Genomic DNA, 23,611 nt, shown 5'->3' on the forward strand with positions numbered 1-23,611 from the left:
TCTGGGCACAGAGAACAAGATGATCTACAGCTGTGTTACCCACAGGGTTGAAGGATTTAGGAAATAGTTTCTAGGACTATTTGACTCTCATTCACCCAACATGGACTGAATGTCTATGTGACTGATACTACACTAGGCTCAGTTCACAGAGCTGGAAGAATTTAAGGGCTACTATGCCTATTGACTCCTGCAGGCAACTAATCACTTAAGGATTTCACACCTAGGATTCCTACAGTGTTACTACAAAATAAAACATTTTCTGCTTCAGGCTGGCAAGGTACAACTCAGAATTAATAAATTACTAGTACAGTCCCATCTTACTTCAGTACTCTGACCTTAACTGCTTTCTTCCTTCTCTCAACTCTCCAACTCTCTGGGCTTTCCACATCTTCACCTCTTCCTCCACTCCCTTCGGCAATTTGGATTAGAGAAAAGAAAACAAAGGTGAAAGATGAGACTACATGCATAATGAACTGTTTAAGAGGAATACAAGGTAAATTGTTCATGAAGATGTCAGAAATAATTATGAAAACTGTCCTAAAGAGGAACTTGAAGGCTGTTTTTCTTCATTTCAAGCTCTTGGCCCTTGTGAGAATAAGCAAATATGTGATACCTGAGTTTATGATTTTACACAAGCCATCTAATGAAATAACATAATTAATTGTAAAGTACTGTATAAAAATACAACATGTTTTATAATTTTAAGGTTTTTTTTTTTTAACTGAACATGGTGGTGCATGCCTGTAGTCACAGCTACTGAAGAAGCTGAGGCAGGAGGATCACTTTAGCCCAGGAGTTCAAGACCAGTCTGGACAACATAGTGAGACCCCCCACCTTAGAAAAATAAATAAAATAAAAATTAAAAGCCCTTTAGGTTCACCTAATCAAGCATCCTTATTTAACTGACAAAAATATTAAGACCAAAGGGGTTAAGTCACTTGTCCAAGATCAAATAACAAGTTAACAGAACAAAGAGGAACAGACCCAGTTCCTATTATACCACTTGGCACCAAATTCTCTTCAATTTTGTTTTGGTGGGAAATACACACACACACACACACACACACACACACACACACACACACACCCCACCCCACTCACTACGACCACCTCTTCATTTATTTAACTATCTCAGAAAACTAATAATAAAAATATTTTGTGATGGTACAGCAATCCTTGGCTCCCATAAGATTTCAAAAGGCGAATCAAGTGCGGTGGCTCATGCCTGTAATCCCAGACTTTGGGAAGCCGAGGCGGGTGGATCACTTGAGGTCAGGAGTGCAAAACCAGCCTGGCCAAAAAGGTGAAATCCCACCTCTACTAAAAATGCAAAAATTAGCCAGGCGTGGTGGTGTGCGCCTATAATCCCAGCTACTCGGGAGGCTGAGGCAGAATAGCTAGAAATCGGGAGGCAGAGGTTGCAGTGAGCCGAGACTCAACCACTGCCCTCCAGCATGGGCGACACGGCAAGACTCTGTCTCAAAAAAAAAAAAAAAAAAAAAAAGATTTCAAAAGGCTCACCAATAGCATTACAAATATAATCTCTCTTCCGATAGAGAAGATATGGTAGTCCGGCCAGGTGCAGTGGCTCACACCTATAATCCCAGCACTTTGGGAGGCCGAAGCAGATGGATCACGTGAGGTCAGGAGTTCAAGACCAGCCTGGTCAATGTGGTAAAACCCCACCTCTACTAAAAATACAAAAATTAGCCGGGCATGGTGGCAAGTGCTTGTAGTCCCAGCTACTCAGGAGGCTGAGGCAGGAGAATCGCTTGAACCCAGGAGGTGGAGGTTTCAGTGAGCTGAGATTGTGCCACTGAACTCCAGCCTGGGCGACAGAGCAAGACTCTGTCTCAAAAAAAAAAAAAAAAAAAAGACCAGGAGCAGTGGCTCATGCCTATAATCCCAGCACTTTGGGAGGCCAAGGCAGGCAGATCACGAGGTCAAGAGATGGAGACCATTCTGGCCAACATGGTGAAACCCTGCCTCTACTAAAAGTACAAAAATTAGCTGGATGTGGTGGCACACACCTGTAGTCACCAGCTACTTGGGAGGCTGAGAAAGAGAATCGCTAGAAACCCGTAGGCAGAGGTTGCAGTGAGCTGAGATCGCGCCACTGCACTCCAGCCTGGTGACAGAGCAAGACTCTGTCTCAAAAAAAAAAAAAAAAAGAGATATTGCAACATCTCTAAAAACTTTCATAGTTATCAAAGAAATAAATACCTACACTTTTGTACTGTAATAACTAGAAAACCAAAGAATGTGTGTTGTCTAAAGCAATCTAGTAAGATACCTAGTCAATCAAAATGCTATAATCACTCCAAGTAACGTTTTCAATTATATATTTTTATACCTTCTGAGTCACTGGAGCAGCAGAAGCAGTAGGAATCTCATATATCTGTATTTCTAATGTGGAGGGGAAGGCTGGTACAATTTTACTACGAAAAGGTTTCATGCTTAGTAATGGCTACTTTAAAAAAAAAAAAAAAAGATAAGACCATCATACAATGCTCAATAGTCCCTAAAGGAGATCAAAACAAGTTAAGGCCATTAGAAAGCTCTTTATCAACTTATATATTATAGAAATGAAAAATTAAAGAGAATAAAGTCAAAGAAAATTACTCAAAAGTATTCTTCTAATTAACAAACATAAAATTCAGTTATAGCACAAAGCTTCAGAGAAGTATAATAAACAGAATATACCCTTTTTTTTTTTTTTTTTTTTTTTGAGAGAGTCTTGCTCTGTTGCCCAGGCTGGAGTGCAGTGGCTCGATCTCAGCTCACTGCAACCTCCACCTCCTGGTTCAAGCGAGATACTCCTGCCTCAGCCTCCCAAGTAGCTGGGATTATAGGCATGTGCACCCACACCTAATTTTTTTTTTTTGAGACAGAGTTTTGCTCTTCTTGCCCAGGCTGGAGTGCAATAGCTCAATCTCAGCTCACTGCAACCTTTTCCTCCGGGTTCAGATGATTCTCCTGCCTCAGCCTCCCTAGTAGCTGGGATTACAGGCATGTGCCACCACACCCAGCTAATTTTTGTATTTTTCGTTGGGATGGGGTTTCTCCATGTTGGTCAAGCTGGTCTCAAACTCCTGACCTCAGGTGATCTGCCCGCCTCAGCCTCCCAAAGTGCTGGGATTACAGGCGTGAGCCACTGCACCCAGTCTTTTTTTTTTTTTTTTTTTTTTGTATTTTTAGTAGAGACAGGGTTTCACCACGTTGTCCAGGCTGGTCTCGAACTCCTGACCCCAAGTGATCCACCCACCTCAGCCTCCCAAAGTGCTGGGATTACAGGCGTGAGCCACAGCGCCCAGCCCAGAATATGTCCTTTCAACAAATATTTTCATACTGCTATGCAAATCATTCAAATTCTATGGAACAGAGTAGGGTAGGCAGGCATATGAAAATAAGGTAGGCATCTGATTTTTGATATATAAATTTTAAAATAAAAAAAAATTTTTGCATGGCACATGTATACCTATGTAACAAATCTGTACATTCTGCACATGTATCCCAGAACTTAAAGTAAAATTTTTTTACAAAAATTTGTTTTGGCCAGGCACAGTGCCTCACATCTATAATCCCAGCACTTTGGGAGGCCAACGCAGGAGGATCACTAGAAGCCTGGAGTTTGAGACCAGTCTGGGCAACATAGCAAGACCCTCACCTCTACAAAAAATTTAAAAATTATGCAGGTGGCTGGGTGTGGAGGCTCATGCTTGTAATCCCAGCACTTTGGGAGGCTGAAGCGGGCAGATTACGAGGTCAGGAGTTCAAGATCAGCCTGGCCAACATGGTGAAACCCCATCTCTACTAAAAATACAAAAATTAGCTGGGCATGGTGGCGTGTCCATGTAATTCCAGCTACTGGGGAGGCTGAGGCAGGAGAACTGCTTGAACCAGGACCCAGGAGGCGGAGGTAGCAGTGAGTCGAGATCGCACCACTGCACTCCAGCCTGGGCTACAGAGCAAGACTCCATCTCAAAAAAAAAAAAAAAAAAAAAAAAATTATCCAAGCATGGCAGTGCATGCCTGTAGTCCCAGATACTCAGGAGGCTGGGGCAGGAGGATCCCTTCAGCTCAGGAGTTCGAGGCTACAGTGATTTATAATGGTGCCACTGGACTCTGGCCTGGGTGACAGAGGAAGACCTTGTCTTTAGAAAAGTTTTAATTTCATTTAAAAATTTTTTTTAAATCACAAATTTTAAATCAGGTCAAAACTTAAAATTGTAGCAGGTCAGCACAGTTTTAAATACAAAATTAGAGGCATAGAAAAAAAGCATATTTAACATGATTGTAAAAAGGAACACTCAGCGAAGGTCAAGAAATAAAGTTTCGGGCCGGGCGCGGTGGCTCACGCCTGTAATCCCAGCACTTTGGGAGGCCGAGGCGGGCGGATCACAAGGTCAGGAGATCGAGACCACGGTGAAACCCCGTCTCTACTAAAAATACAAAAAATTAGCCGGGCGCGGTTGTGGGCGCCTGTAGTCCCAGCTACTCGGGAGGCTGAGGCAGGAGAATGGCGTGAACCCGGGAGGCGGAGCTTGCAGTGAGCCGAGATCGCGCCACTGCACTCCAGCCTGGGCGACAGAGTGAGACTCCGTCTCAAAAAAAAAAAAAAAAAAGAAATAAAGTTTCAGTGCCTGAGTAATAAAGTCAGACAGACCTTGAATTGAATGGCCTTTCTACTGGTAGTGATAGTCTACATTCAATCACCAAGTTCTATCAGTTCTACTTCCTAAATCTCTCTTCTATTTCCTTTTCTCTATCTACAATGCTACTGTCCTAGTTCAGGCATCTTTTCCTTGGTTCAGTGAGACGCTCCTTACTGGTCCTTCTACCTCTCTGATCCCATTCTTTCCAGCCAGCCTTCATACTGCTGCCAGCATTACCTACCTGATCATCTGATTCTCCCACTTGAAATTCTTCAGAGGCTCACCTATGGGCAAGTAGTATTTTTTCAAACTGTGGCTTAAGATGTAAAATCAATTTAGGTCTCAACCAGTATTTCTTTAACAAAACAGAACAGAAACTATATAAAATACATAGTAAAAATATTATTTCATGAAACTTTTCTTTAGGTATTTTTTTCTTTTTTTGAGACAGAGTCTTGCTGTCACCCAGACTGAAATGCAGTGATTTCTGCTCACTGCAGCCTTCGCCTCCTGGGTTCAAGCAATTCTCATGTCTCAGCCTCTGGAGTAGCTGGGATTACAGGTGTATGCCACCATGCTAGGCTAATTTTTGTATTAGGTTGGTTTCACCATGTTGCCCAGTCTGGTCTCAAACTCCTGGCCTCAAGTGATCTGCCTGCCTCCACCTCCTCAAGTACTGGGATTACAGGCGTGAGCCACCATGCCCAGACACTTTTCTTTAGTTTTATGTGTGTACAATGCATACACATAACTGGGTCACAGTGTAAAATGTACTTCTACTGTGGGTTGAGTTAAAAACAAAACATAAAAACTCTGACCTACAGAATAAAATTTCAATTTCTTCAGAAGTCCCTTCATAGTCTGATCCCTCATCATAGAAACAGCGGTTAAGAGACAGGATCTGAAGCCACTGTTTGGGTTTATATGCTAGGTGTGACATCTGCTAGCTGTGTGATCATGGGTAAGTCATTTACGGCGTGTCACTTAGCAGCTGTGACCCTGGGCAAATCATTTAACTCAGTAGGTAACTTAGTTTCACTACCTATAAAATGAGGATAAAAACAGTACCTCATAGTGTATCACAAGAATTAAATGAGATAATCTACGTGAAATTCTTGGCACACGATATACTTGAAAAATACTATCATTGGCATAACTACTATTGTCCAGCCTAATCTCCAGCTATTCTTGCCCATACTCCAGTTGTAACAAACCAATGGCTGCTTCTCAAATACATCTTACTCACTCATGAGGTCATGTCAGATTGGTGCTGCCGGAATGCTGACCATGCTTTTCCGGTCTCATTATATTTCCAAATGTTTGCTTTTTTGTTGTTGTTCTTTTTTTGAGACAGTTTCGCTCTTGTTGCCCAGGCTGGAGTGCAATGGCGCCATGTCGGCTCACTGCAACCTCTGCCTCCAGGTTCAAGTGATTCTCCTGCCTCAGCCTCCTGAGTAGCTGGGATTACAGGCACACACCACCATGCCAATTTTTGTATTTTTTTAGTAGGGATGGGGTTTCCCCATGTTGGCCAGGCTGGTCTTGAGCTCCTGACCTCAGGTGACCCACTCGCCTCAGCCTCCCAAAGTGTTGGGATTACAGGCCTGAACCACTGTGCCTGGCCCGAAATGTTTCCTCTTAAGCAAGACCTCTTCTGTGAAGCCTTCCTCAGCTCTCACAGGTAGGTCCTAAGTGCTCCCGCTTAACCTTCTTTAGGAAAAAAAAAAGGAGCACAGCCACTTATAGTCTGTTTCTACAATGTCTCCTGGCCAGACTGTGAACTCTTTTACGACCAGCACAAAGGCATTTCTCTCTCCAATGCTCACGGCAGTGCCTCATAAAATGCAGGAGTTCCACAGATATTTTCTGAATATCTCCAAGTTACCAAACCTTTCTAAGTCTTCATTTTCCATCTGTACAATGGGAATACTATTTTGCCAGAAGGACTGTTGTAGAGTACTCTAGAGAATGTTATAAAAGCATCTGGTATAGAAGCAACTCAATAATTACCAGGTTTACTGGGTGGGACTTATTTTTTCTTTTTCTTTTTTTTTTTTTTTTTTTTTTGAGACACAGTCTTGCTCTGTCACCCACGATGGAGTGCAGTGGTATGAACTCGGGTCACTGCAACCTCTGCCTCCCAGGTTCCAGCAATTCTCCTGCCTCAGCCTTCCAAGTGGCTGGAATTACGGCGCCCCCCAACATGACTGGCTAATCTTTTTTTGTTGTTTTTTGTTTTTTGTATTTTTAATAGAGATGGGGGGGGTGGTTTTCACTATGTTGGCCAGGCTGGTCTTGAACTCCCGACCTCAGGTGATTCCCCCATCTCGGTATCCCAAAAGGCTGGAATTACAGGCACGAGCCACAGCACCCAGCTGGGTGGAATAATTTAGAAATCCAAACTAAATTAGGAATATCTCCAAGAGGCAAATATCTCAGACCTCTAACAGCTAACACCTGGAGGGGAGGGTGAGGAAAGAGATTTAAGAAAGGTAATCAGTGGGAAGGATGTCAAGATCTCTTGAAGGAAAACAGCAGTAGATGCTTGAGGAAGAACATGCTAAAGGAGCAGAAATGAAAAGGAAGGATGACCCACACTGACCCCCAGAACAGTACAGTATTCATTCTAGCCAGACTTAGGCTTAAATCCAAAACATGTGTCCTGGCTTTCAGTGCATCCCTAGCACTAAACCAGTTTATGACACTTAAACTATACAACTGGGATAATACCTCTCATAGGGTTATGGTAAAAAATTAAATGAAGTAACAATGTCCTCAGGTCTTAGATGGTTTCTTCTATGTCTATTCCTCTATCTGTAGAAACCAAGTGGTTCAAGCTAATCTATATGCTCTCTTTTTTTTTTTTTTTTTTTTTGAGACGGAGTCTCGCTCTGTCGCCCAGCCCAGGCTGGAGTGCAGTGGCGCGATCTCGGCTCACTGCAAGCTCCGCCTCCCGGGTTCACGCCATTCTCCTGCCTCAGCCTCCCGAGTAGCTGGGACTACAGGCGCCCACAACCGCGCCCGGCTAATTTTTTGTAATTTTTAGTAGAGACGGGGTTTCACTGTGGTCTCGATCTCCTGACCTTGTGATCCGCCCGCCTCGGCCTCCCAAAGTGCTGGGATTACAGGCGTGAGCCACCGTGCCCGGCTATGCTCTCTTATTATCTGACAACTTATCAGTCACACTAACTTTCTCTGAACTAAAGTTTAAAGCAGGTATTAATACAGTGCTCTTAAACATCTTCTAACATTACTTACCATAGAAAAGAGGTACAAAGTAGGCCTGTCTCAGCAGGCAAAAAAGAAGTTTAAATGATACTGATACCTACAAGGCAGTAGAGTTCAGGACTGTACATTTCTAACTGTCTTCTACACAGTCTCAAACACCTAATGGACTCCTCAGCAATTTTCTGATGATTATTACAAACACTCCCCAAACAATAAAGTGGAAAATAAATAGCAAGAAAAAATACATAAAAACTGAAAACTTTAGGAATAAAGCATAAAAATTAATACTCTTCTGGATTAATAAATAGTATTAACGTCATTAAAGAACATTTGGAAAAGGCTCATATCTTTGAGATGTCAAAATGCAATGTCATATCATCAAATTATTCCAGAACTGCATTAGAAAAAGTTCACCTTTAGCATGCTTTAGACCCAATTGGTGATAAAATTTATGAAGCTATATTTTTATCAATATAAAAGATTCAAGTGTGTACACAGTTTATGAACCAATAATTCACTAAACTTATTAAAATTAATTTGCTTGAAGTCAACTTTCATTTTTACACAGGCTAACTGCAAGCATTTAACAAAGTGCAATGAAATAAATGCATTGTTTCCCTTTTGTGTTCAACCTACAGAGGAAAGATTTTTTAACAGTTATTATCAAGCTTAATCTAAATCAGAGGGTAATTATTTGAGACTGACTTTGAAGTTAGGTACTTTAAGAATTTGGCCGGGCACAGTGGCTCACACCTTGTAATCCCAACATTTTCAAAGGCTGAAGTGGGGGGATCACCTGAAGCCAGGAGTTCAAGACCAGCCTGGCCAACATGGTAAAATCCTGTCTCTAACAAAAATACAAAAAATCAGTCCAGCGTGGTGGCAGGTGCCTGTAATCCCTGCTACTCAGGAGGCTGAGACAGGAGAATCACTTGAACTCTGGGGGCAGAGGCTGCAGTGAGCCAAGATCACACCATTGCACTCCAGCCTGGGCAACAAGAGCAAAACTCCATCTCGGAAAAAAAAAGAATTTGACCCCAATCCACTTTTTAGAACCACTCTCAGCTTAAGTGTTTTAAATGAAACAAAGAATTGTGTAATTTAGTAGGAAAACTAATTGAACAGGAAAATCAGAGGATGCGTGACCCATTTCCAGTTCTGTATTAACATGCTGAGCTACTAAGAAAAAAACCATTTCGGCTGGGCGCAGAGGCTCACACCTGTAATCCCAGCACTTTGGGAGGCCAAGACGCGCAGATCACCTAAGGTCAGTAGTTCGAGACCACCCTAACCAACATGGTGAAACCCCATCTCTACTAAAAATACAAAACTCGGCAGGGTGCAGTGGTGCACACCTGTAGTACCAGGCACTCAGGAGGCTGGGGCAGCAGAATCACTTGAACCCGGGAGACAGATTGCAGAGAGCCGAGATAGCACCACTGCACTCCAGCATGGACGACAGAGTGACTCCATCTCAAAAAAAACAAAAAGCCATTTCACTGCTCATACTCTTGTTCCCTCAATATAAGGTCTTACTGAACTCTAAACACTAAGATTCTTTTTTTTCCTTTTTTCGGGACGGAGTATTGCTCTGTCACCCAGGCTGGAGTGCACTGGCGTGATCTCGGCTCACTGCAACCTCCGTCTCCCAGGTTCAAGCAATTCTCCTGCCTCAGCCTCCTGAGTAGCAGGGATTACAGGTGCGCGCCACCACACCCGGCTCATTTTTCTGTATTTTTAGTAGAGACGGGGTTTCACCATGTTGGTCAGGCTGGTCTCAAATTCCTGACCTCGTGATCCGCCCACCTCGGCCTCGCAAAATGCTGGGATTACAGGCATGAGCCACCGTGCCCAGCCAACTCTTAAGATTCTTTAAAGTGCACAACTTCCACAGTAACATCTTAGTTTTCCTAACATGTTATCCTAGTAATTCTAATATATCCACGAGCCATGGTACAGCATTAATCAAAGAATAAAGGGTTCGGGCATGGTGGTTCACCCTCTAATCCCAGTACTTTGGGAGGCCAAGGCAGGAGGACTGCCTGAGCCAAGGAGTTCGAGACCAACCTGGGCAACATAGTGAGACTTCATCTCTACAAAAAATTTAAAAATTAGCCCAGTGTGATTACTTGTGCCTATAGTCCTAGCTATTCAAAAGGCTGAGGTTGGAGGATCACTTGAGCTCAGGAGTTCAAGGCTACAGTGAGCCGTGATCACACTACTATATTCCAGTCTGGGTGACAGAGTGAGACCTTGTCTCAAAAAAAAAGAATAAAGGGCTGAGCATGGTGGCTCACGCCTGTAATATCAGCACTTTGGGAGGCCGAGGCAGGCCAATCACCTGAGGTCAGGAGTTCAAGACCAGCCTGGCCAACATGGTGAAACCCCGTCACTACTAACAATACAAAAATTAGCTGGGCGTGGTAGCACGTGCCTTTAGCCCCATCTACTCGGGAGGCTAAGGCAGAAGAATTGCTTGAACCCGAGAGGCAGAGGTTGCAGTGAGTCAAGATTGCGCCACTGTACTCCAGCCTGGGTGACAGAGTGAGGCTCTGTCTGAAAAAAAGGATAGAAGATTCAAAGGCTGACTATTAGCCTTTGAATCCTCTATTCTAACAGCTATCCTGAGATATTAAAAGGTAATCTTGACCTTAATCACAGGAAAACAAACAGTAATTTTTAAGAAAATCTATAGGGATGCAAAGCTAAAACGTAAGAAGAAAAAACATCCAAGCGGTTGATAGCAAATCATTTTTTTAGGGCTGCCTCATGTTTGAAGTTGAAATCAAATAGCATTTCATTGATAACATCATCTGAATGATTTCCTACCAATGTATTGCCTTTGACTTACACCACTCTTGATGCTGTATTTTCTATTTAGATTTCATGTTAAAGAAAAGAGTTACATGAAGCATAAAGAAAAGCCACTTGGGACTTAGAACTAAGTTCAAATAATCAGAATTTTAAGATATCCAAGATCATTTATTCAGATATTTTATGAGTTTTAAAATAAGCAAGATTTTGTGCTGGATGTGGTAGTTCATGCCTGTAATCCCAGCACTCTGGGAGGCTAAAGTGAGAGGATCTATTGAAGCCAGGAGTTAAGAAACCAGCCTGGGCAACATAGCAAGACTGTTTCTAAAAAAAAAAAAAAGTCTTTTTATGAGCTAGGCATGGTGACACATGCCTATATACACAGCTACTCAGGAGGCTGAAATGGGAGGACTGCTTAAGCCCAGGAGTAGAGGGCTCCAGCAAGCTACGACCACACCACTGCACTGTAGCCTGGTTAAGAGAACAAGACTGTCTCTAAAAAATATATTAAAAAAAAAAAAAAAAGAATGGTTGCTTCCTTAAAAATAAAAGAAGTCGGCCAGGCGCGGTGGCTCACACCTGTAATCCCAACACTTTGGGAGGCCGAGGTGGGTGGATCACGAGGTGAGGAGTTCAAGACTAGCCTGACCAACATGGTAAAACCCCGCCTCTACTAAAAATACAAAAAAATTAGGCAGGTGTGGTGGTGCGCGCCTGTAATCCCAGTACTCGGGAGGCTGAGGCAAGAGAATCACTTGAACCCGGGAGACGGAGGTTGGAGTGAGCCGAGATCATCCCACTGCACTCCAGCCTGGGCAACAGAGTGAGACTCTGTCTCAAAAAAAAAAAAAAAAAAAATAGAAGAAGTCTGGCCTGGGTGCAGTGGCTCATGCCTTTTATCTCTGCACTTTGGGAGGCCGAGGCGGGTGGGTTACCCGAGGCCAGGAGCTCGAGACCAGCTTGGCCAACATGGCAAAACCCCGTCTCTACTAAAAATACAAAAATTAGCCAGGCATGGTGGCACGCACCTATAAGCCCAGCTACTTGGGAGGCTGAGACAGGAAAATCACTTGAACCTAGGAGGTGGAGGCTGCAGTGAGCAGAGATCACGCCACTGCACTCCAGCCTGGGCAACAGAGCAAGATTCCATCTAAAAAAAATAAATATATAGAAGTCTGTTCTTAAACATATTTATCCAGAACTCTCAAAATCTTAATATAGAATAAACCAACAAATGTGGAATCTGATTCAAACATATATTTGTAATAATCTGGGTAATTACTATACTTTTGCTGGCTATTGTCAGAAAGCTAGTGACCACTGCTGAGCTACTCCAGTGGTACCAACTCTTTCCATCAATCCACCATAAAGAAGTGTAATATATAACCAAAGACAGTACTGGCAATACTAAGCTTAAAGCAATTCTCCAAATGTGGTTACCTAAGGAAGGCTATTAAGCAAGCCAAACCGGGGGTAGGGGGATAGGAAGAGGAGATAAAGGGCATATCTTTTCCCCAGCAAGCAGAAAAAGGGGTACATAGCTAATTAATGCTTGTCTGAGTGTCACCTATGTACCCAGCATTGTGCTAGAGTCTATGAGCCACAAAGGTAATAAGATACACATCATTGCTTTATCTCCCCAGTAAGATCAGATGCCCACAAATAAAACATTTAGAAAACATGTCAGTGTCAATCTGTGTCCTAAAGATAATAAATCTCATCAGAATTCAGAGAGGACAGAATAAAAATAGAAAAGGGTTAAGAATCAGGAATTACACAAATCAAGATTCAAACTAGGAAATTTTTTTTCTCTACACATTTAGAGAAATTTTTCTAGTAATGAACTATAGAAATTATCCCTGAAAGTATCATCTTCACACTAGGAATTCTTGAATCCATCTCCATTTAAAGGAATTTTAGGCCAGATGCAGTGGCTTACGCATATAATACTAGCTCTTTGGGAGGATGAGTCCAGGAGTTCGAGACCAGCCTGGTAGAAATACCCTGTCTCTACCAAAAAAAAAAAATATATTTTTTTTGAGATGGAGTTTCGCTCTTTCGCCCAGGCTGGAGTGCAGTGGCGTGATCTTGGTTCACTATAACCTCCACTTTCTAGTTTCAAGTGATTCTCCTGCCTCAGCCTCCCGAGTAGCTGGGACTACAGGCACCTGCCACCATGTCCGGCTAATTTTTGCATTTTTAGGAGAGACGGGGTTTCACCATGTTGGCCAGGCTGGTCTCCAACTCCTGACCTCCTGATCTGCCCACCTCAGCCTCCCTAGTTGCTGGGATTACAGGTGTGAGCCACCGTGCCCAGCCAAAAAAAATTTTTTTAATTAGCTGGGCACAGTGGTGCACATTACTTGGGGAGGCCGAGGTGGGAGGACAGCTTGAGTCCAGGAGTTCAAGATTGCAGTGAGCTGTGATAGTGTCAATGAATTCCAGCCTAGGTGAGAAAGCGAGACCTTGTATCAAAAAAAAAAGTAAAGGAATTTTAATCCTTGGTCTGTTCGTAACCACAAACATAACTTAACAGTCACTTTCCTCAGTTTATTAGGTTTCCTCACGTGTAAAGTGAGAATGTTAGATTCAAAGGGAATTGTACATCACAGTCTGTAACCTGAAATGAACCTTAGAGGCTAGAGGAGTGATTGGGGTGATAAAGGCTGAAATTCAGCTACAAAAAATCCATAAAGGTTTAGTATGGATGTATGGGACAGTGCAGAGACTAGCTTAAGTACAACAGAGTATTTGTGCTGGGATGAATCTGGCATAAGATTGGGCCAGACCATGAGGAACTCAATTAAAGAATTAGGACCTGCCTCTGTATCAGGCAATGTAACCTGTTAAAACTTTCAGGTTAAGCTGAAACAATGTCACTGCCAAAAGAACTGTGATGTGTAAAGTAGAGCAAGTCAGTCACAAACTGTAACAGGACAATGACAGACTTAAGTAAAAGATGTAGTAATTCAGCATAGCCGTTAACTGCTAGAAAATGCCAACAGTGGGGCTGTCATAATCAGACATGAAACAGTTTGTTTTAGCAATGGAATTACACAGCTCACAGTGAAAGGCAGTTCCTCTTCGAAGAACCATCCTTAAAAATAGCAGCCACCTTCACTAACCATACAGAAAAGCAGGCAACAAACATTTTACATCAGTTTTGGTTACAGTCACAAGCTGGAGAGAAGGAAAAAAATTACACTAGATGGTGCTAAAAATATTGAATAAGCCCCTGTACCTTTACTCTTATTTACTCAGTTGAAAGATATAATGGAGAAGGGGGAGGGGACAAACTAAGTTTATAACCTCATAATTGCACTTACCAACTAGCTGAGCTACTGTATTGCTTTGGACTCATTCTCGAAACTTGGAAAACATGAATTTCTCACTCAAAAAATTAGGCAATGCTGTAACTGGTTATGCCCCCCGGTTGTAATTTACTATACCATACAGCAGAACAAAAGTGGCACAAACTGGACTTGTGATCCAGACCAATGCAGACTGCCATCTGCTGCACATACACAGGATGTCTCCCAAGCAAGATTCAACCTTAGTGTCTCTCAGGGAACTTTACCAGAACATCTATTCTTTCTGGTAAGCTGTTTGCTTCCATATTCACCTAATATATGTACTCAAATCAACCCTACTTACAGGAGAATTCCCCTTCATGGGGTTTTGAAATAGCAATACTTTCCTAACGGACAATAGGACATTTTACAAGGTAGTAAAGAGATGTAAAGCAGCATTTGCACTTTACAATAAAAGGAACACAATAAGGGGTGAGACTATCTCAGATGAATGGGAGTCCTAAAACTGTTACGTATTAGCTAACATAACCTTGGCCAAGCCTCTCTCTGTTCAGGGTCTCAATATCTTCTAAATGGAATGTCTTGTAAGGAATCACAGACTATCCTATGGAAACAGCTGTATATATGATGGCTTCAGAAGAATTGTAGAAAAATAAAAAGTCTGTTTATATATTTTAAATAATCGGGTTCGATTTTTTTCAAAATCTTACAATTCTAAATTCATGTACAAGTCACCATTCCCATAACATTCCTGCCTTTTAGAAATAACATTTCATTTTAATTGTGCTTTCAGTTACAAATTCAGCACTTCATTTTTACCCACCCTAGAATAGCACAGAGAACACCTTCATGAAGCATCCCCACAAGGGAGACACTCACAGCCTGACAAATTTGCATAATGGAAAATATACAAGGCACAAATTTTTAAAAATGCTAAATGAATATCACACCCAAACAGTCTTAAAAACTGTGCAAAGTCAGAAGATGTCTTATTAAAATATGGACTTAAGGACAACTTGGGAAGCCTTTAAATAGTTCGAGGAAAAGGGGAATGCAATCAAAATTTGGGGTGGCCTTATGTTTTTAAGAGAACAAAACACATAACTGGAGGCTACGAAACAAGCAAATTAAATTGAACTGTGGAAAAGCTCGGCTCTCACCCAAAAGCTTCAGCAAAGCAATATGCCAGTATGCCAAATAAAAAGAGGTACAATCTTCTCACAAGAATGAGGATAGAGTCCATACCTATGACTAATAATAATACCACCTTGCTTGTGCAGAGCATTAGGTCTTTTCATAGCTCTTTCAGACACTTGATTCTGATGTTGTCATTGGCCTTAGGAGTATCCTCTCTGAAGAGCTCCAGTTCAGTTTCCTCTTAAGAGCTATGATCAGAACAAGGCAGGTGATGTGTTTATTGAGGGTTGAAGGTACTATTGTAGTTTCTCCTATCAGGCTGTTTACAGTGATCCTCTAATAACCACACTATACAACTCAGCCCCAGGAAATAAAACCTACATTCTTTCCCTCAGAGGTGGCCAGAGACCAACACATACAGGTCTAGAAAGCCCAAGGGAAGGAAACCTCCTGACTTGTTAGGTTAAGAACTCCATGCCAAATTCATCTCTTGCAACTGAAAAAAGAAATCTCTCTCACACTCTGTCTCTCTCTCTTACACACACACACTCACCCAAGAGTGTTCAAACAGAAATCCTCTTTTTCTGCCAGCCAATGAAACCTAGCAACAACTGGTTAATACAACCACCAAATCTCTGCCTCTGTCAATAACTTGTCATATTCGCTTCTCCTGTGCCTGCTGCCCACCGTCCCGCTCAGGCACGCGTGAACACGCTTATACAGTAACCCTCGAAAGGACCCCCAAAAGCACCTTTAAGAACCCGAGAGTATGGAGCTTGCCTCCTGAAGCAATGCAGCATCCATCTCGAGGGAGCTGGTTCCCCCTGCACACACACACACACACACAGGAAGTCACAGAGGGGGATAAACTTTGATTTTCCTTCTTGCCCGACCCCTCCGGGACGAGAGAGGACGAGGGGCGGCCCCGCCGGGGTCCTGGGCTGCTCTCCGGGGCAGCTCCCAGCAGCATGGCACTGCCACTCTCCTGGCACACACAAGGCGGCCGCGGCAACTCAGGACTCCCCAACCCGCCCAGAGGAGGAGGGAAAGGGGACAACTTCCACCGGGCTCCGTTCGGGAGCCTTGGGGCAGGGCTGTTAAGAACGAAGAAGGGAGGGACCGAGATTGGGGGTGGGTCGGGGAGAGGTTCAAGTCCCGTGCCTTCCCCGCCCTGGTGTCCCCAGTCCTGCGGGAACATCCCCGCCGTCGCCCCTCCTCCTCCTCTAGGCTTCCTCCCGCCCGCCCTCCCTTCCTGGTCGCCGCCGCAGGCGCCTGAAGGGCACGGCGGCTCCTCGGTGCCCGGCAACCTCGGGAGCGGCCGGGAGTTGAGGTAACTCGCCTGCTGCCCCGGCGGCCTGCCCGCCGGCGGCTCCCACACGCCAGCGCCGCCCCGCCCTCCCCGGAGCCTCCGGGCGCGCTCGCTCACCGTCCGGTGGTGCTGCTGCTGCCGGTGGCGGCTGACGCCCAGCCCAGGGAAGCAGCCGGCAGTCAGCGCCCCGCAGCCGCCGGCGCCCCCGCCGCCGCAGCCCCGAGAGGAGAGGAGCAGCAGGAGCGATCTACCTGCGGCGGCCGCCATCTCTCAACTGGAAACGGCGCCGACCCAGGCAGCGCAGCGGACGGTCGGGGCGGAGCTAAGATCCGCCACTCACCGACGCCGAGCCAACTAACGCCCTTGACTGAGTTGATGAGGCGGGGCTTCCTGCAAGGCCCAATCGACAGGCGGGAGAACCACATTGGAAACTGCCTGTCACTTCCAGAGTTACCTATAGTGGGACATAGTCAATTACGGGCAAATTCTAGGGAACCGGTAATTGGCACCCAAGCCCGTGAAAATAACAGCAATAGAGATGGCATGTTCGGTTCAGCTAATCTTCACCAACGGTAGAACTATGATAAGGGTAACGGGGGATATAGATATTTGTGAAAAGCTTTGTTCTGAGTTCTAAGTCAGTGTTCTAAGTTGGCAAAATAGGCACCAAATAACCATTAACTGTATGCTGTAACTCTCAACTACACGCCCAGAGTTATCATTTATAACTGATAATATTTAGATATGCTGAAATTAACCCTGCATCACGGAGTGATCTAATGACTGTGATGTGTAGCATAGTATAGGAGGGGTAGAACGATTACAATATCAAAGTCCCAGAATGAGTACATGCCATCAGAGTGAATTAACAGACCTGTATACATCTCAAATACCCAATTCATTTTTACAGCACCTTTATACTGATATTCTTACACTCTCCAGAAACAGCACTACTTTACCTTGTGTGCATTTACAGAAACAGAACGCAGTAATAACGTCATAAAAAATCATATAAGGCCGGGCGCGGTGGCTCACGCCTGTAATCCCAGCACTTTGGGAGGCCGAGGCGGGCGGATCAGGAGGTCAGGAGATGGAGACCATCCTGGCTAACACAGTGAAACTCCGTCTCTACTAAAAAATACAAAAAATTAGCCGGGCGTGGTGGTGGGCGCTCGTAGTCCCAGCTATTCGGGAGGCTGAGGCAGGAGAATGGCGTGAATCCGGGAGGCGGAGCTTGCAGTGAGCCGAGATCGCACCACTGCACTCCAGCCTGGGCGACAGAGAGAGACTCCCTCTCAAAAAAAAAAAAAAAAAAAAAAAAAAAAAAAAAAAAAAAAAAAAAATCATGTAAAAGGCTATTTTAATGATGTTTCATAAATTTGCCACAATAGCTCTCAGAATACACTTTGGAGTAACAATCACTTTCTCGCGAAAAATACTTCTTTCCACTTAAACTCACAATGAGGGCTCCTTGAATACTGCCTAAGAAAAATTTTGGGTCCTGAATTTCCTTAAAAGAGGATTTCCTTGCTATCTGTTTATTATTATGAGCTGATTAAATTCTCACACCTCTTTTTAAAATCTGGAGCAGGAAAATAGTTCGGGAAGCAAATACAAGCATTATTTTAAATTTTGGAAAACATCTTTGTAGTGTATAGCCTTAGATGATAAATTTAAAACCAAAACAAAACACACACATAAATACGAAGAAAATATTATCACTTGTTCTAAGAATATTCTTTAAAGTTTGACTGAAATGGTACCTTCTTGGCCAAGAATAGCTTAAAAATTACGTGGAAGTTTTTGTTTGTTTAATCCTTATGCCCCACCTACCCCAAAACAGTGAGATGATTGGCTTCTCCGGGTGAGATATCACGTCACTCACCCAAAAGGCTTTATTACCCAACAAGTGGAACTTGAGACCTCAAGAATGAGCCCCCATTCAACAGCTGCACACAGTAATCCCCCTCATTGGAAATCCATGACATTCCTGGAACAATTTCCCTTGCAATCATTTTCCACCCATCTATATTTATCCCAACTGCTTTTGATGTACTTACCCATACTGTGTCATTTTCTCTCTCACCCCTTCACACCTTCTTACAAAGATCACCATGGATTTTAGTTTTGTTTTTATTTTCTGTGCCTTCACCAGATCTAGCTATGAATCAGGATTGCTCCTTTCATTTCCACTTTCCACTTTAAGAAATTTTACTAGAATTGCCTTTACTCTATTTTTCCAAGTATGAACATTAGATGTGCATCCTGCAGTGAGATTTACTCATGTGCATTAGCAAAAGAACTAAGTAAATAATATTTTTAAGTACACAAACATGAAACTGGAGGTATTAGCAAAAGTTTTCTTCCTACCTATTTACCAAAATATGTCATCTTTTATCTACTAAGATGAAACCACTGATGCACCAGAGAGAGGTAGGCTGTATAAATCTGAGGATTAACTGACTATACTCAGTTCTGGGTATTAGTAATCCAAGGCCAGCAATTAATTGAAACAAATATCAATTATCTCCTCACAGAGAAAAACTTCTTCATAGCTGCAAAGGACATATCTCAAATGAGCTGGTTGGCCAAGCCTGATAAGGAGAAAGTGTAGATAGCTCAACAGAAAGTCATTCTCAAACCTAAAAAAAATTATGTGTGTACGTGTGTGTATATATGTGTGTGTGTGTGCGCACACATTATAGAGAGAGAGAAGAGAATTAACATACCTGCTATGTGCCAGAGATTGTGCTGATCACTCCAGAGATACTATATTTAAAAAATATGGCAAGACAACCACAGAAAACATTTAAAAATTGTAACTTTCATGAGAAAGAAGTTGAAGAAAACCTCAATGTCTTCCAACAGGGAATTGGTTAAATACATTAGATACTAACTTTGTAACAGAAAATTATTCAACCATTAAAAAATTGAGTACCAAGCACAGTGGCTCATACCTGTAATCCCAGCTCTTTGAGAGGCTGAGGCAGGAGGATCACTTGAGACCACATGTTTGAGACTTGCCTGGGCAACACATCGAGACCCTATCTCTAAAAAAAAATTTTTTTTTAATTAGCTGGGTGTGGTGGTGCACGCCTGTAGTCCCAGTTACTCAGGAGGCTGAGGCAGGAGGCTTGCTTGGGTCCAGGAAATTTGAGGTTACGGTAAGCTATGATCATGGCACTGCACTCTAGCCTGGGTGAGAATGTGAGACCCTCCCTCTTAAAAAAAATTATTCTATCTATACATATATATATATGTATTTTTTAGATGAAATCTCACTCTATTGCCCAGCCTGGAGGGCAGTGGCACAATCTTGGCTCACTGCAACCTTTGTCTCCTGGGTTCAGAGGCGATCCTCTCACCTCAGCCTCCTGAGTAGCTGGGAATACAGGTGTGCACCACCACATCCAGCTAATTTTTGTATTTTTGGTAGAGATGGGGATTTCACCACATTGGCCAGGCTGGTCTTGAACTCCTGACCTCAAGTGATTCTCCCACCTCAGCCTCCCAAAATGCTGGGATTACAGGTGCTATCTATATGTTTAAATAATATAGATGACAGAGCATAGATGACCCTTTTTAAAGTAATTTATATATATGTATAACTTAGATAGATAGTAGTTTCCAGAAGAAAACATGTTACCTCTGGGAAGTTTTAAGGGATAGTTATTCTTCTGAATGGTTTAAAATATTCTCATCTGCTTGAATTTAAGATGTATATATATACACACCTTACAATTTATATATATATGAAAAGTAAATTGTTCTCACCTGCATATTACTGTGTAATTATAAAAACATGGTCACTAAAACCAACATGGCTGCGGAATTGTTTTCTGTGCCAACTCTTAAGCGCAGGTTGATTTTTTTTTTTAAACTAAAACTAATCAGAACAGGCTTCCTGGAGCATGAAACTTAACTAGGTTCTCTACCAAAATGTACACTGACGTCAGCTCTCAAGTATGACTCAAATCAGTGGAGTATTTGCCTAAGCATTCCAGAATAGCTAGGGTAGGTGATGCACACGGTTCATTGACATGATCAAGAAAGCATAAAAGGAATCTGCCCAGAGATCTAGGGGCTGCATTTCATTGCTTACTGATAATATGAATTATTATTCAAGTGAAATCAGCAGTATTTAACAGGAAAAGGTATACGAAGAGGAAAGCCAAAAGGAAAGGGTTTCGCCTTCCAATATTTATTACGAACCACAGCCTAGACCTGTTTGCTGGCTATGCTTTACTGTTTATCCAGATGTTTCTATTCCCATTTCTCCTCGTATATCCACCTGCAGTCAACTCTTCATCACTACCACGCCTGTTCCCATGATTTCCTAGTTTCTGTGATGATTCCTGTCTTTTTTCTGTCAGCTCCTCTGGATCATAAATATTTCTAGTCAGCGTAGTTGAGAAGGTTTCTACTCTTAAACTGCAGGACATATCTTTTCCTGTCTATATCTATATCTATTCTCACTTCACACGCACACACACACACACACACAACTTTTCCTTCCTCATTTTTGTTTCTCTTTTTTCTTCCTCCAACACTCCCATTTCTCATACTCTAATATAGATTTCAACCCTAGTCTAAATCAGAGATACCAGCCTGGGCAACATGGCAAGACCCTAGCTCTACAAAAAAATTAGCCCAGTGTGGTGATGTGTGTCGGTATTCTCAGCTACTGAGGAGGCTGAGGTGAGAGGATCCCTTAAACCCCGGAGTTAGAGGCTTCAGTAAGCTATGATAGGGCCACTGCACTCCAGCCTGGATGACAGAGTAAGACTCTGTCTCAAAAAAATGAATAAATAAAAATAATAAGTCAGAGATAGATTTATATAATCCCTGTAAAATGTTTTGTGTGGAAGGAGGCTCATGTCCTGGTCTCCAAAGGATGACAGACTCCACATTCATTTTATAACTTAGTGGCCTTATAATCTAACATTCTTTTAGGTCAGGAACATCCAATCTGCAAGTTTTTCTGTTGAGAGCAGAACTCCAGGAAAGCACTGAGTTGGGAAGGGCAGGGCTTGTTCAAATAGGATTATCTTTGTTCATGTTTCTCGGAAATTGAGAGGTTGGCAGCAAACTTTAAAGCTGTCCTTTTTGTGTTCCATTGACATGTGGCCTCCTGTAATCTTCTGCTTACTAGACTTCTTGATATAGGAAGTCTTTTGTCTCTATCGGAAGTGATTCAAAGGGTGGGACACTAATTTTACACTTAAATAAACCACACCTCCTAAGTGCATAAGAATTCAGCTCACGTTCTTACGGAACCCAACACCATCCATTCCAGAGCATTCAAAAGTGCCAAAAGATCATAACTTTCTCTAATAGGGTTCAACTACAAAAAAAATCCCAAATTAGTAAAGCGGCTCCTCTCTCAGCAATCCCTGGCCTGGATAACTTTTTTTTTTTTTTTTGAGGTGGAGTCACTCTATAGTCCAGACTGGAGTACAGTGGCGCGATCCCGACTCACTGCAATCTCCGCCTCCTAGGTTCAAGTGATTCTCCTGCCTCAGCCTCCCAAGTAGCTGGTATTGCAGGCATGTGCCACCACGCCCGGCTAATTTTGTATTTTTAGTAGAGACAGGGCTTCTCCATGTTGGCCAAGCTGGTCTTAAACTTCTGACCTCAGGTGATCCACCCGCCAGCCTCCCAAAGTGCTGGCATTACAGGCATGACCCACCACGCCCAGCCTCCTGCCCAGACATCTACTCTCCATACCCTGAATATGCCCTGACACTTCCAACCTCCACTCTTTGCTCCTACTCTCCCTGTAGCCACCTGTCCTACTGTTCTTTTGATTACCAGCTTGGTCTCATCTGAGGGTAAATGTCCCAGTAAAATTAAACTCTCCCTCTTGCATCTTCTCATAATTTGTTGTTTGACTTTCTATCTCAGTATCTTGGTCCTGGATCTGAGCTTATCTGACTGGGAGGTCTGTCATAGGCCTTGATTATCACATCTATTTAATTAGGCTATTTTGGTTGGTTGGGCCACAGTTCCCTTCTCCCACCATTCTATGTATATTTCTTTTTTTTTTTTTTTTTTTTTTTCCTGGAGACGGAGTCTCGCTCTGTCGCCCAGGCTGGAGTGCAGTGGCCGGATCTCGGCTCACTGCAAGCTCTGTCTCCCGGGTTCACGCCATTCTCCTGCCTCAGCCTCCCGAGTAGCTGGGACTACAGGCGCCCGCCACCTCGCCCGGCTAGTTTTTTTTTTTTTTGTATTTTTTAGTAGAGACGGGGTTTCACTGTGTTAGCCAGGATGGTCTCGATCTCCTGACCTCGTGATCCGCCCGTCTCGGCCTCCCAAAGTGCTGGGATTACAGGCTTGAGCCACCGCGCCCGGCCTCTATGTATATTTCATATCAAAATTGTTTATGTTACTATCTTTCTCCTACAGAGCTCTTCCAGGTTAGAGGTGCCAATCTGGTAAATTAATTGAAGCTAACTTTAGATGATATCAGTTACTCCTTAGATTGCCTCTTTTATACAACACTTATATTTATAGGAGTTTCAATGCTGATTTCTAAAAGATTTTCACAAAGTGTGGCAAGTCTAAAAAAATTATTTTGGTCCCTTAAAAGTCTTCAAAAATTCATCAAATACTGAGCCATATTAGTCTGCCTTCTTCAAGGTCAGATACATCTTTATATCATGCTGGGTTTTGCCCAAATTTCAGCTCCTCTTAAACTAAACTAATGTATTGTCAAAATGCTATATTTGGGGCTGGATGCAGTGGATCACACCTGTAATCCCAGCATATTGGGAGGCTGAGCTGGGAGGATCACTTGAGCCCAGGAGTTTGAGACCAGCCTGGGAGCAACATAGTGAGACCCTATCTCTACAAAAAAATTTTAAAATTAGCCTGGTGTGGTGGCACATGTCTGTAGTCCCAGCTGCTTGGGAGGCTGAAGTGGGAGAATCACTTGAATCCAGGAGGCTGAGGCTGTAGTGAGCCATGATCATACCACCGTATTCCAGCCTGGGCAACACAGGAAGACTCCATCCCTGAAAAACAAAAGAAAAAGAAAAGAAAAGAAAAAAGCTATATTCGTTCTCAATTTTGATATAATGTATATAATCTTCATCAGTACTTATTTACACATGAACACATAGAATCTAGGCTATGGGTTGTACTTGGTGGGAGGCAGG

At 43.0% G+C, this 23,611-nt stretch overlaps 1 protein-coding gene across 4 annotated transcripts in view; it reads right to left on the minus strand.

The window, feature by feature from the left end:
• MCU (mitochondrial calcium uniporter) overlaps positions 1–16,730 on the minus strand; it is a 209,027-nt gene extending 192,297 nt beyond the window's left edge. For all 4 annotated transcript variants that reach the window (XM_005565546.3, XM_074001851.1, XM_045400085.2 and 1 more), the window contains exon 1: positions 16,572–16,730. In XM_005565546.3, the coding sequence (XP_005565603.1) occupies positions 16,572–16,721 (150 nt within the window). In that variant the 5' untranslated portion in view covers positions 16,722–16,730. The remainder of the gene's footprint in view (positions 1–16,571) is intronic.
• Between the last annotated feature and the right edge of the window lie 6,881 nt (positions 16,731–23,611).

This window comes from Macaca fascicularis, chromosome 9 (assembly GCF_037993035.2).
Source record: "Macaca fascicularis isolate 582-1 chromosome 9, T2T-MFA8v1.1".
Taxonomy (NCBI): domain Eukaryota; kingdom Metazoa; phylum Chordata; class Mammalia; order Primates; family Cercopithecidae; genus Macaca; species Macaca fascicularis.